The sequence below is a fragment of the Lachnellula hyalina genome (assembly GCF_007821495.1).
Source record: "Lachnellula hyalina strain CBS 185.66 chromosome Unknown contig00005, whole genome shotgun sequence".
Lineage (NCBI taxonomy): Eukaryota > Fungi > Ascomycota > Leotiomycetes > Helotiales > Lachnaceae > Lachnellula > Lachnellula hyalina.
This window is the reverse complement of record NW_022157119.1, coordinates 48,122-62,286: the sequence shown is the minus strand read 5'-3', so window position 1 is coordinate 62,286 and position 14,165 is coordinate 48,122. Positions and strand designations below refer to the sequence as shown.

The 14,165-nt window shown below is 48.2% G+C and overlaps 5 protein-coding genes across 5 annotated transcripts; 2 read left to right on the top strand and 3 right to left on the bottom strand.

Moving 5' to 3' along the window:
* Positions 1-895: 895 nt before the first annotated feature.
* Positions 896-2,800, top strand: rco-3_3 (putative glucose transporter; the record flags this gene model as incomplete). The annotated part of the gene is made up of 6 exons (XM_031146150.1): positions 896-921; positions 1,058-1,381; positions 1,434-1,506; positions 1,582-2,172; positions 2,223-2,564; positions 2,636-2,800. The coding sequence occupies 6 exons, from the start codon at positions 896-898 to the stop codon at positions 2,798-2,800; spliced, it is 1,521 nt and encodes a 506-aa protein (XP_031009398.1).
* Positions 2,801-3,131: 331 nt separating this feature from the next.
* On the bottom strand, positions 3,132-4,737 carry puuB_0 (Gamma-glutamylputrescine oxidoreductase; the record flags this gene model as incomplete). The annotated part of the gene is made up of 4 exons (XM_031146149.1): positions 3,132-3,412; positions 3,501-4,085; positions 4,127-4,420; positions 4,476-4,737. The coding sequence occupies 4 exons, from the start codon at positions 4,735-4,737 to the stop codon at positions 3,132-3,134; spliced, it is 1,422 nt and encodes a 473-aa protein (XP_031009397.1).
* A 1,198-nt stretch (positions 4,738-5,935) lies between these two features.
* Positions 5,936-6,747, bottom strand: hdl_1 ((S)-2-haloacid dehalogenase 4A; the record flags this gene model as incomplete). Its single annotated transcript, XM_031146148.1, has 2 exons — positions 5,936-6,059; positions 6,131-6,747. The coding sequence occupies 2 exons, from the start codon at positions 6,745-6,747 to the stop codon at positions 5,936-5,938; spliced, it is 741 nt and encodes a 246-aa protein (XP_031009396.1).
* Positions 6,748-7,167: 420 nt separating this feature from the next.
* Positions 7,168-9,117, top strand: cat1 (Cationic amino acid transporter; the record flags this gene model as incomplete). The annotated part of the gene is made up of 6 exons (XM_031146147.1): positions 7,168-7,399; positions 7,450-7,489; positions 7,541-7,679; positions 7,740-8,082; positions 8,153-8,619; positions 8,680-9,117. The coding sequence occupies 6 exons, from the start codon at positions 7,168-7,170 to the stop codon at positions 9,115-9,117; spliced, it is 1,659 nt and encodes a 552-aa protein (XP_031009395.1).
* Positions 9,118-9,859: 742 nt separating this feature from the next.
* Positions 9,860-12,675, bottom strand: LHYA1_G001161 (uncharacterized protein; the record flags this gene model as incomplete). The annotated part of the gene is made up of 2 exons (XM_031146146.1): positions 9,860-10,188; positions 10,239-12,675. The coding sequence occupies 2 exons, from the start codon at positions 12,673-12,675 to the stop codon at positions 9,860-9,862; spliced, it is 2,766 nt and encodes a 921-aa protein (XP_031009394.1).
* Between the last annotated feature and the right edge of the window lie 1,490 nt (positions 12,676-14,165).

Here is a 14,165-nt window from a genome sequence, read left to right as displayed (position 1 = left end):
TCAGGGGGTGGATTGGTGGTGGGTGCATTTTGTATTTTAGACGTGGGCTGGTCGGTGTCAATAGATGTACTTGCTAAACCTCGATATCAATTCGCTCATGGCTTCCAAATGGCTAGCTAAGTTAGAAATGTTCTCGAGATAAAATGAGGCCCGAGTTGGGTTTGAAGAAAAGGGGGCGGGTATATCTTGGCAGTCACGTGCTATATATCCACTTGAGCACCTGTTTCTATCTTTGGGAGGTGAGCTTAAAGCAACTTCAAGCTTAAGAATATCTCTACGAGTGTTGGAAAAGGTGTTTCACGTCCTTATCCCGACCCTAACCTGACCTTCATGCAGTCGTTCCTATTAGTGCGGAGCAAGAGTAGGTCGTCGGGTGAGAGAACGCCTCCGACAGTCCCAGGCAGCAATAGCGTCTCTCTGCCCGATACTTGTGATCCATTGTTCTGATTTGCACGGGTATAATTCACTACTTGGGGTTGCACAACTTGTGTTTTCGAATAGCTATCCCCTAGTCATGTGCGCCTGAAATCCAGTTCCATTGGCTTTTGAAGCTGCATTACCCCACGGGCTCCAGCTGATAGCTGCCTTTCTCCCACCACCAAACCCCCAACTCAGACTTTCATTCGTAACGCTTTCGGACGGTTTAAGCAAAAACAACCTCCGAATTGCACAAGAAAAGCACAAATCACCAGGTTCAAGTGACTGGGCCCACAAAAACGAAGTCGGGCTTGAATTAACTATCACCAGTACCGCTTGACTGGCTTACCAAAAAAGAATTTGCTCCGGTACTGTTACACCAGGATAGCGGGGCACAATCATCAAAATGGATATACTTCGCAGACTGCGGAATCAACTTTCCCTGGATCGTCATTTGTATAGACGTGTCCCTTCCGAAATGGCTGCTGCTCCAGTCGTTGGCGCGTTAGTCCCATCGAGAGCTGCTTTTCGCCTCCATCTATTGTGTGGATTTTTTGCTCTGGCATCATTTGTGTGGGGGTGACATATACCTACTCATTTGAAATTGAGCCGCGATACTAACCTCATGTCAACCATCTAGGTACAATATTGGTATTCTCGCAACAATCTATGTCCACCCAGGGTTCAAAAAGGCACTTCACAAACCGAATGCCACTCAAACTGGGCTTATCACAGCAATATACTACCTCGGAACATGGACAAGCTATCTTTTTCTTTCTCACCCTGTCGCGGACCGTCTTGGGAGAAGGTGGGCGGCGTTTACTGGCATCTTTGTTACTTTGGTTGGCGCTGCTTTGCAAGCTGGCGCTAGAGATCCAGGTGCCTATGCTATGATGATTGTCGGCCGTATCGTGTGCGGCCTTGGCCTCGCAGTGGTTTCTACAGCTGTACCGTTATATCAGAGGTATGTGAATTGATCATCGGTGAGGACTGTACTGAGTATTAATGGCTCATAGCGAATGTGCTCCTGCAAAGGAGCGTGGTAGATATGTTGTGATGAACCATATTGGGTTGGTTGCTGGGCTCGCTGTAGCTTTTTGGTGAGCGATTGCTTGCATATTTCAACTCCCAGCTAATTATCCCAAGGGTTGGGTATGGATTTAGTGGCTGGAATTCCGCCAACGGAAAGTATTATGGCTGGAGGCTCTCAATTGTCGTGCAATACATCCCAGCTTTGATATTCATGATCGGGGTTCCACTCTGCCCAGAAACGGAAGCAGTACTCTCCCGTCAATTTGGACGAATACTAATATTCTCAATAGACCCCGTTGGCTTGTCGAAAATGGCCATATGGACAGGGCGCAAGCCTCTCTTGCATATCTCAGAGATGCAGACCCGACAAGTGATGAAGTCACGGTAGAACTTGAAGACATCCAAGCCAGCGTTGCAGCGCATAAAGCTGCGCCAGAGTCATCATGGACGGTACTCTTTACCCACAAGCCACTGTTCCGAAGATTATGGCGTGCTGCGTTACTTCAATTTATGGCTCAAATGTGCGGAAATACGGCAATGAAGTACTACCTACCATCAATATTTTCTTCCCTCGGAATCGAGCATCGCATAACATTGTTGATTAGTGGCATCGAGAGCACACTAAAGATTGGATGCACTATTATTGAGATGATGATCATTGACAAGGTGGGGAGGCGCACAACGCTCGTCGTTGGATGTATGGTTATGTCTGTTGCTTTACTGGTAAGTTTTCCATCTATGATTTACTACCTGGCTTGTGCTGATTGTTGCAGATAAATGGTGCTTTGCCGCTCGCATACCCGAAGAACATTAATCATGCAGCGGATTACGCCTGCATTGTATTCATCTTCTTCTACACCTTCGGCTACTCCATAGGATTCGGTCCAGCTGCTTGGGTATATGGTTCTGAGGTTGGCTCTTCTCCACCCCGCATGGCCCGCATACTGACACAACAGATATTCCCAACGAATCTCCGTGCTCGTGGCCTCAACTTCGCTGCGTCAGGTGGTGCAGTAGGCTCCATAATTGCCTCCCAGACTTGGCCTGTCGGCATGCAAAACATCGGGTCCAAGACTTACTTCGTTTTCGTGGCTATCAATCTTGTTTCTGCCGTTGTACGCACACATCCATTGCTGACCATTCAGCTTCCTCGTCTTCCTTTGGTTCTTTTGCTCACCAGTAATAGATCATCATCTTCGCGTATCCCGAGACAAAGCGCCGCTCTCTTGAAGACATGGATGTTTTGTTCGGGGACTACCACGACCGCAACCTCGAGCAGGGAGACGGCCAGTCTGATGCTCGTCCAGAAGAGATAAATGTCCCCCATAAGGCGGTCAGAGACAGCGCTTGATGGATGAAAGTCCTACGAGGAGTTGGATCATGAGCTCCACAATGGAGTTATATATAATTTGGAATCAGCAACCCTTCTAAGCGCCCCCGAAACCCAGCGATTACTGCGGCCTGTTTCTCGACTGGTGCTCGATTATTATACACACACACTCATACACATATATATGTGTCCGACTATAGATGATCCATCCGCATCAGCTCCCACAGCATGCCCGAGTTTTATAGTTTGACATGATTAGATAAGAGAATACTTCATATTATAATAATAATAATGATATGGTATAAACCCTATAGTTTTGATATAGAAATTAATTATCTTAGCTATTTATGCATCATAACTTCGATACAGCCGGCATTATAGGAGGTGTTTCCGGCGCAGCTAAAGAGAGAATGTCGTTCGTCTGGGAAGAAAGACGCTCTTGGGTAGCCTTGAAGATACTTGGTATGCCAACCTCCTCGAACTTCTTCCCATGCAAAATCATCTGCGCAATACCTTTAGTTGATAGCAGGATAAGTGGCATACCATGTCCGCTAAAACCAGCCGCAACCAGCTGGCCTGGCTTTCCTGGTACGTCGCCTACATATGGCATGAAATCCGAGCTATATCCCATAACTGCAGCTCATATTAGCCAGTTCCTTTGTTATGGTCCTAAAACATATGGTGCCGAAACAGAGAAGGGGGAAAGACAAGGGTTACGTACTTCCAGTCCAAACTTTATCAGTATACGCGCCGCTGTCTTCCCAGCCCTTGTAATGCCGCTGCATCAAGCCATCGAAATAATTCTTTGCGGGCTCAATCAGCTTACTATCATCTGTTACACCATACCAGTGCGTTGGATCCGACCAGAACTGCTGCTTTGCGCCGCCGACGATGATGCTACCATCGGTGCGCGGAATCAGGTAGTCATACTGATTGGCCTTATACCGGAGGCTCATAGTATTGACGAGAGTTGGTGCTGGCTTGTTTGCTGGCGTTGTGATACGGCTACAGATTCCGCGCACGGGGACAATCTTATTGGCGAACTGCGGGGCTATGCCAGAGGTATAGGCATTAGAAGCAAGGACGACCTTTTTGGCTTTGATGGAGCCGCGGGAGGTGGTCACCGTCCACCGGCCCTCTGAATCAGGAGTATCGGATATGCTCGTTACAGGCGTGTGTGTCTGGAGGTTGACACCTTTGGCCACAACAATGCTCAAGAGAGCCATGATTAGCTTGTAGGGCCAGACGTGACCGGCGGTAAAGCTGAACGCACAGAGTGCGCCTTTGACTCCCGAAACCTTGAGATCTATTAGCCATCCATCTCAAACTTTAGATGCGCTGTAGAACATGCTCCTTCCGCGTTTTTCCCTGACGTGTATTGCACATCATCTAGAGAAGCTACGCCAGCTTTGACCAGGAAATCGTAATCATCTTTCGACTTCTTAGCAAGCTCCGGATCAAAAGTAACGTCTATGGCGCGAGTAAGAACAAAATCGCAATCGATCTTTTCTTTCTCAACAAGAGCCTTGACGGCGAAGATTTGAGAAGCCTCAAAGCGCGCCACTTCCGCGGCTTCTTGGGCCCCGTACTTCTCGCTGTATTTCCGAATGTTGAAATACACGTCCGGCTTCAGATGCCCGCCTATAAACAGTTTGATCAGATGGGTTTCGATTGATTATTGGAGAGTACAACATACCATTCCGCCCCGTTGCCCCGGAACATGCTTGACGTGCTTCTAGGATCACAATGGATGGCGGTGACGGGTTATCGTCACAGAGGTGATACGCAGTCGAGGCTCCACTATAGCCAGCTCCAATGATCAACACATCGGTTTCTTTTGGTAGCTCTGGTGTTGTTCGCGCGCTATCCAGCTCATGTAGTTCTGTCCTCCAGAATGGAAGTGTAGAGCTCGGCCACGGGAAGGGAGGAGGATACGAAGGCGCTGGTGGTGGGGACATGTTGAATCAGGTGATTTGGCTATCACCGAAAGATGAAATGTTTGTGAGCGTAAAGGAGACTACTGCTTTGATACCACCTCAGAAGAGCAGAGGCTGTTGATAAGCTTTTATGATACCGTAGCCATTGCAATTGCCAGGGGAAAAGCGATGCTATAGTGGGATCGGTGATATGCGAGAATTGTGGGATTCAGACGGAAAGTTGCGAGAGCAGTTCGCCCCGCAAAGTTACTCGAGTACCCACCAAACCCCCATTTCCGAAACGAAGCTACGGCGAGCAATCGATCGGCCTAAGCTTGTGAGGTACCGGTACCTAATTACTGGCGCTGCATCGTATCTACCTATATCGTCGAATAACTAATATGATATAAAGTTTCACTTTCTTGAGGTACTATCTTAATACCACCTTTTGATCTTCACGGATTAAGTGCTATGCTCGTGCCCTATTTTATGTACATGATAAACGTGAATTTGACAGGTCCGTCCTATAACCCCAACGACGCTTACTACCGCTTCCCCTATCTTGCTATCTTAGTATTGATTACATGCTTTGGCTGCGCTATCTTGCTATTGCTATCTTATTATCACCTAATATCTATTGTCATTATCGTACCCATACGTACTGTGTTCTAATCAGAATGCCCCGCCATTTAGGAATATTAAATGTTGAAGTACCTGTGCGTGGGGATCTAGTCTGGATATCTGCCAGATCCTACTTTGACTTACCGAAGTAGGACTATAGTGCCCGTGCCCCTAACTGGTGCCCGTTGATGCACCCTTTTTGGCGATTTCGGGAGGCTTGGGTCTAAAGATGGGGGCAGGCCTAAGGCCTGGGTATACGCCGTGAGTTGAATTCTGGTTAATGACTTTGAATAAACAAAGTCAGAAGTAGAAATGTAAGTATGACATAGTGCGCTTTGCTGGCCTAGTAACTTGTCTATATTGGTTGCTTTCGCTGTATTTCGTGGTATGGTTTCTAGGTGTCTAAGTCTAAATGTGGTGACAAGGCGAGGAGATTTTGACCTCTGCATAGCTTAGTCGTCCATGTTAGTGTCATGTGACCATACACGTGAATACCTATCCCGACAAGAAAGATTATAATATTTCACCTATTTATCATTTTATAGGAATGACTATTTAACCTGGAATGATTTGTTAAGTGTAAGCTATTAAACTATAGTCAGGTTTCATGCCCAACTAATCATTGTGAAGCAGCGATGACTTGGTCTGCCATTTCAGGTAGTGTAGGGGCCATCACATCCATCTTCCCAAATAACTCCACGCACGGTTCATTCTCCCATATCGAACAGTATGCGCCTCTAAACCTATAGTTCGAAGCACAATTAGCATCCTATAGTGGGGTTTGACAATTGTCAGGAATACATGTCCTGCTTACCCTGTGCGCTTTGCTGCTGAGACATCCCACATATGAGCTGCTCCAAACCAGACTGAATGGCCTATTCCACCGCTCTTCTCAACCCCAAACTGCTCCAAAAGCGGGCGGTAGGCGTCCGATGCCGGTTTCCCTACTCCCAAAGTATCGCAAGACAAGAGATTCTCTGCTGGCATCTCAATGCCACCCGACTTGAAGTAGGCGCCGACGCGTGCAATATCACCCGCTGTAAATGCCCAGACGGTGAAACCAGCTGCTCGGAGTTTCTGGACACACTCTACAGCGCCAGGTCGCAGCTTCAGCTGGCGATATGCAGCCAGAATATAATCTCTATCTTCGTCTGTGGCGAACTTGCGGGGTTCTTGGACTCCAGCCATCCATAGCATGCGATAGAAAAGTGGCCCGAAGACGTCGAAAAAGACGGTGTATTTCCCCGAAATTGACAGATAAGTGTATTCTCGCTCAGCTGCCTCCATCCACGCAAATCCTAGGAGTTTGGGTTTGATGCATTCTGCGCGGAGTTTCTCGCCCAGTCGAGATTCAATGGCCTCGAAGAAGTAGTCGTAGGACACAAGGGTGCCTACAACGTCGAAAACGATTTGTTTCTCTGCCTTGACCATTTTATGAGAGTTTTAATGTTTTTAATATACACAAGAGCGATTAATGAAGAAATCTTGCTTTTGTAGATTAACCACGTACGTTGAACGCTTCTTTATTGTTCCGCCGGTGTTCCACTCTCGGGTCATTTTTTCATGGACATGGATCTGGGGCTACTCCACTGTTGTCCGCATTGTCCTAGGACGATGGCCTTTTGCTATCGCAACCCTTGCAAGAGCATTTCCATTCACGTATCTCTCCGTAAGAACTCAATAATCTACCGCAAAATACCGACGAGATCATGGAGAGATTACACGTGCCGATAATAGTTGTGATATGTAGGCTTGTACTCTAAGTGTTTACTTTAAATCATGGCACCCCCACCGGATGGAATATACCATTCTTTACATCAATAGATCAGAAAACTTTGTCTTCGTAAAGAAATGTCTTCTGTCGACCACAAAAGCGATGCTCCGGCAACTGAGAAGGACCTCACCACCACAGGGGATCGCATAGACTACGATGTCGGCTCCACCTATACATCTGATATCTTACCACCTCATGATTCCGCCGGCTATCACCGCGTTCTACCGCGTCGTCAAATCATGATGATGACATTTGGTGCGGGCATTGGAACTGGATTGTGGGTTGGAACCGGAACTGCATTGTACTATGGTAAGTGCACCACTTATATACGGCTTTGAACAATAATAACAATTTCGCAGCTGGACCTGCTGGAATCGCAATTGCATATACTATTATGGCGTATGCACCATCATCACAATTGAGCCACCCAGTACTAATATAGCTTCGCAGCTTTGTTGTATATGAAATGTATATGTCTATTGGAGAAATGACGGCGTATAAACCCATTCATGGAGGCTTCATCAGGCAGACTATGGAATACGTCGACCCGGCGTTGGGATTTGCCCTAGGCATGGCTTTTTGGTTTGACGTGAGTTTACATCATTCATAACCTCCAGTATAGGACAACCAAATACCAACAAGACAATAGTGGGTGATGATTATTCCAGCGGAGATCACAGCCGCTATCACAGTGGTGGACTTCTGGCCGAATAGCGTTCCTACCGCAGCCTGGATCACCATATTCCTCGTAGTAATTGCCTTGGTTAACATCTTCGAGGTGAAGATTTATGGCCACGTCGAGTTCTACATGTCGTTCTTGAAAGTCCTTGCTATCGTGGCTATGATTTTCTTCATGATTATAATGACTTCTGGAGGAATCCCAGGAACGCCAAAAATCGAGTTTACTTTTTGGAAAGAAGGAATGGCCTTCAAAAATGGGTTTAAGGGTTTGATGAAGGCCTTTCTGCAAGCCGGTTTCAGTTTCGGTGGAGGTAAGAGCAGCTTTTACCTGGAAAACCTTTCCTTTTATAAAAGAGAACATGTTTCTAATTTCCTCTTCAGGTGAACACATCGCCGTTATTGCCGGAGAGGCGATGACTCCCCGTAAGACGATCAAAAGTACCATCCGCCCCCTCTTCTGGCGCATGGGCTCCTTTTTCGTCTTGAACATCTGGCTTGTTGGAATGTGCGTCTCCCCGAACGACAAGCGACTCGTCAGTGCGAAAGGTACACTCGCAAGCCCTTTTGTCATCGCGATTGAGAACACTGGTCACAATTGGCTTGCGCATCTTCTGAATGCCTTTATCCTTCTCACTGTCATCAGCTGCGGGATAACTGCCGTGTACATCGCAAGCCGGACCCTGACTGCCTTGTCGGATCTGAAACTCATCCACCCGTTCTTTGCATACAAAGACAAGAAGGGCCGTCCAGTGGTAGGGCTAGTGATCAGCTTGGTCCTTGGTGGGGGACTCTGCTATTTGAATTGCAATAATACTGCCCTTGAGGTGTACACATGGTTCTCTAGTCTTGTAAGTTCTCTCCTTCATATCTGTACACCTCTAGCGTAGTAGTCTAATGAGAATTCTTAGGTCGGGCTCACCGGGTTCATCATGTGGGGAACCCTCTTCATCCAACACATCCGATTCCGCGATGGCCTCAAGGCGCAAGGAATCTCCTACAAAACGCTGCCGTTCAGGGACTACATGGCGCCATACGGACAATACGTGGGTCTGGCCATCATCATCTTCCTACTGGTCGGCGAAGCCTATCTGGCACTCTCGCCCGTTTCCGGTGCCAAGCCGTCGGCGAAGAACTTCTTCTCGACCTATATCGCCGCACCTTTGTTCGTGGCCGACTATCTGGCATATAAGTTTTGGTTTAAGACCAAGTTTGTCAAGGCCAGCAATATGGACTTTACTGCTGCGATTCCGTTTGATGAAGAGGACCGTCAAATGAGAGAGGAGAAAGAGAGGAACCCGCCACCGAATAAGACGCTGCGTCACAAGATTACTTCAGTTCTGATCTAATTAGTGCAAGGGGGAAAGCGTGGCAGGGTCTGAGAAGCTTAGGCCCATGTATCTAGAAAAGACCTCGCGAAAGAAAGCAACAAGCAATAAATATTCAAGTTCTACATAACTACTAAATTTCGTTTCACGCCTCTGATAGTTGCAAGTTTCTATAAAGTGATGAGAACTAGCTGATGCTTTGTGCAAAGTATTATTATGTCTAGGAACGTATTACAAGAAGCTTAAGTCTATATCATAATAAGGAATTACCTCTAAACTAAGCCCAAATCCAAATCACAGCCGATCATGCTTTTTCACAACTGGATTAAAGACCTCTTATGTTAGAGGATATGATATAACCTAGGGATGAAACTATATTTATATATTTCTTTGGTTTATTGAAATATTACCTTCTAAATAGTTAGTTAAAGGAGAAGCTTTCAATACCTACTAGTAACAATTAGCTACTTTAAATATAAATAGCCAATAAAACTAATATATCAGCCGCTACGCTAGCGGGTTTCACCCGTATAACCCCCCTTTGATGCTAAGCCTATTATGAGCAAGGCACCAAGTATTACGTTTACTTGGAAGTAAATATTTGCCAAAAGTTTACATTCTTTTTATATCCTACTTGCAAAATGCCATATAACTCACCACGCTGCAAAACCGAGCAGGTCTTTTAACGCCAATTACAAATGCCCTAGCCATTCCTTACAAACAAGAAAAACAGAAAACGCTCAGTCGCTTTTTCATCTCAAATTCAATCATACCCCTTCCCCCTCGACGATACACTCGGAGCCACACTCGTTGGAGCTTGGGAATTTCCCAGTCCGTTCATCATCATCTCCTCAAAATTACTACTGCCGACCTTTCCTTTCCTTGGAGGCGGCGCATCCAGCATCTTTGGTCTCTCATCTTCGCCATCCTCTTCGTCGGTAGTATCGGACTCCGAGTGGCCGTGCCTGCGACGCTCGACGTGCTCGGAGCGTTCACCGCTGGTGCGTTCTCGTTTGTGGCGTTCATGACGCTCGCGACGGGCCCGGCGACGTTCGTTGGATGCTTCGATTTCTTCTGCTTCTTCGCGGGCGGCTGGATATGTTAGTATGCATGAAGATAGAATAGGGAGATAGAATACAAACCTCGGAGCTTCTGAGTCACTTCAGCATAACCCTGTACTTCGTCCCTGGATAAGACTCTCAAGACGATAACAAAGTCGTCTCTTGCCTCATATCTCTCTTTCCCTAGCTCGAGGGCCTCGGGATTTACGAGTTTCCTAGATATCTTCGTCCATCTGGCGTCTGGAGGCACACCATCTTTCTTGGCATCTTTCAGAGGTGCAACACCTTCTCGGATTGGACTTGGATCCTCTGGGAATTTCTCGCGTGGTGCACGTAGGATTCCTTTGACTGGCTTGTCCTCCGGCTTCTCGCGAGGCGGTGACACCACACGTAATTGACGATTATCAGCTGGTGCAAAAGAATCACGAGAGCGGCGTTCAGTAATATCACTGCTATTCTCAGCCGTTTCGCGAGGAGTTTTTATTACCGAAGCTCTTGGAGATGGCTCCTTGGCAGGTTTGGCAGGCTCGTTTTCTTTCGCATTTAGTGCTGCCTTCATCGCTATTATGTCCATAGCATCCTTGGGATTGAATGCTGGGACACCAGCACCTGCTTCCTTTCCTGCTCTTGAACGAGGTCGGGCCGGAGCAGGGGATGCTGAACTATCTGACCCCGTTCTCGGCGTTGACGCTTCTGGACGTTCAGAACGATTTCTGCGATGCTCTCGCCGGTCTGAACCGCCATCTCGCTCATTTCTTGTGTCAATGTAGGCGGGGTCCTGAGGGGGCTGTACATCTCGGTCAATTGGAGGGCTGGTCCTAGGTGGCGGTGGAATGTCTCGTGGCGCTGGAACATCTCTTGGTGGAGGTGAGCTATCCCTATCTTTGCTTTCTCGGCGACGTCTCTCCTTGGGAGCCCTATCTCCTAAATCTATAGTATCGTCCCTTGAACCTTTGTGTCTGCGAGGCTCCTCATCGTAATCCTTTCGCCTTCGCTCCTCACGCTCGTCGCGGTCCTCTCGGTCGTCCCATTTGGAGTTCTTGACAGCATTGAGACCCAAAGCAGCGCTAGCGAGACCAATTCCAGCCGCAATGGCATCTCCTCGACCGCTTTTATGCTCTGAACGGTCATCTGATTTATCCGACCTGTCAGTTGCGTTTCGACTACTCTTATGCTCTCTCCGATCATTTAATTTATCCGGCCTGTCAAATCGTTCTGACTTGTCTAGCCTATCTAGCCTATCAGAACGCTCAGGTCGTTCAGGCCTATCTGACCATTCTCTCTCAGATCGGTCAGATCGTTCCGCCCTTTCTAGCCTATCAGAACGGTCTGCTCGCTCCAACCGATCGAGTCGCTCGGGTCTCTCTGGTCTGTCGGTCCTGATACCGAAACCTCTCTGCTCAACGGCATCATCATATCGCGGTTCTTGGCGGTGAGATCGCTCCCTCCTCGGCTCCTCATCTCGCACCTCGTAATAATCGTCCCGGGGGCCTCTTCTCGAGTCTGCATGGTATGATGTTGGCCGGTGGGAACCGCCTCGTCTTATCGGTTGCTCCTCATATGGGGGTTCGACTCTCGCGGGCCGTTGAATCGGCTCCATTGACGGGGGGCCAGGTACGGGCATTCGAACTTGTGGAGGCTGTTCCCAAGAAGCTGTCGTCCTTGGAATTCTGTCAAATCCTCTAGTCGTAGGTGGAGGACCCCGTTCTCTCGGGTCATAAGGCCTGGGGGCAATATCATTGTAACTCGTAATGCTGCTTGGCCTGCTTGTTCTGGTGCCAGTTTCCAAGCTGTCCCTCCGTGCATGACTGCGTGAAGAAGTATTGTTGTTTAAATCATATTGAACCAAGTCTCGTGGATTGGTATATCCATATCCATCATCTCCGTAATCATCCGCAACCGTATCTGCGTGTCTAACTGCTGGGGCTGGGTATGCTTGTCGTGCCCGAGAACCAGTGTATGCTGCTCCCTCTCTCACAGGGGCAACCCTCAGCCTATTCGTCTCTCGCTCGGTTGCCAGACGATTCATATCCGCATTGTCCATAGTAGCACTGTATCTCTTTTGGTGATTGCCATGTCCATGGCTCGAGCTTGCGGGAATGGCATAATATTCCTCCTCGCTCGAACGGTAGGGGCTCTTCATGGGACTTACAGGCCTTCCACTGTGTACCACTGGTCTGTGTCTTTGTGCTACTGTCGTGACTACTGTAGGGCGAGGATTTGATTCAAGGGTATTCGACCGTCGTGTACGACTGCCGTCTCGAAGACTGCTGCTGCGAGCAGGTGGGTCTGTTTTGATCTTGTACGTCGTCATTACCGTCCCAGCATTGCTTGTGGTACTACTACTACCACCTCGTGGGGGGATGACGACCTCGCGGCGAGAGGTGGGAATGGCGTGAACATGGTGTTCATGGGTAGATGTAAGGGGCTGGCCGTTGAGATTGATAGGGAGGGAAGCTCTTGCTGGATTGTAGACTGGCGAGCGTGGTCGAGCGTATCTTCCGTATCCGTCTGACATCTTGTCTCAATTGTGGATGGTGAAAATGGTACGTCAGGCCAGAATATATGCTTTGAGCCAGCGAGGCAACAACTCGAAGGTTCGTGAAAGATTCGTGCTCGAGTAAACTGCCGCACGTGAGGGGTAGGTTAGATACTTCGTCTGCAGCCTGCAGGTAGGGCAGGTCCACCGAGGGAGTCGGCCGCTGAAGATACTGTTTGTATGTGAATGCCGATATCTAGCCAAGGAGCAGCACGAGTCAGCAAACAATGCAACGCGAGGATAGACGAAACAAGCTGTTTAGAACAAGGCATATGCTGCAGAAGAATATGTGTAGCATACATACCACTACTTTATGCCGGCTGCAAGGCAGGGCAGGGAAGGGTATGTGTGGTGGTGGTAGGGCTGGCTGGCTGGCTGGCTGCCAATGGTCTGAGACTGGTGCAGCAGGTGTAACGGTGCCGTAGTTCAAGTGGGATATGTTATAGATATTCTTGCGTATCGACGAGGAAGGCGGCCGTGGCGTGGAAGCCTTGAATGCTAGAGGTGGCGGTGGTGGTGGTGGAAAGTTGACCCCGCGGAGGATGAGCAAGCCAAGGAAGCAGGTAAGCAGGCATGCGTCTGACTTATGCAGGTAGGGAGTAGTTCGTGAGGGTGTCGTGAAGTTGTGAAGTGAAGGTAAGTCAAGAGCAAGAGACAGCAGAAGAAGACACCGGAGAATAATACAGCATTAGACTATTCTATTCAAATTGCGGCTCTCCGAGTGGAGGCAGTTTGGGCGTTGATGGTTAAAATTGGGTTGGGTTGGTTGGGTTGGTGGATTGGGTTCGGAGGTTTCCCACATGGAGCGTAGGTAGATCCTCGAATGACGTTGAAGAGGCGAGAGAAAACATGGCACCGTGTCCATATCCGTATGATAGATTACATTATACTGTGATTTCTCCGTATTTCCACCCCACTTTTGCTTCAATCTCGTTTGTCTTTCGTATTTCATTCCAAATATACCTATATCGAGCATCCAATAATATCTTCTTTCAAGCGTTCGTTTTCGTACTCCGTTACTCCGTCCTGCACACATCACAAGACCAGCCCCCCTTTCTTTCAACCACCACAGCTTGCATAGGCAAGCTCCCTCCACACATTCTCTCGCTACCCTACTTTACTCTAGTCTACGGTCCGTACCACAGCCCAACGAGCCTGATTGACTGCTTCCATCAATCCCGCGTTAGGAATAGTCTCCTCCCGCAGCGAGAGCATATGGCTTTCGACGCCCCACCACCACCAGACGGATATCTTCAGGCCTTCGGCACAACAACGTCTCTGATAGCAGGCCGCATTTGGAACTGATACTCGGTGCCATCTATATCCACAGAGCCGTTTACTAGTCGGGCGCAGAGGTAGGAATAGAGATACTCGGCGTGTAGCCACATGTTGAAGCTACCATATTTTCACTACAACACCCATGGAATAACGAAGAGATATCAAATTTCGAAATCTACCAAACCACTATG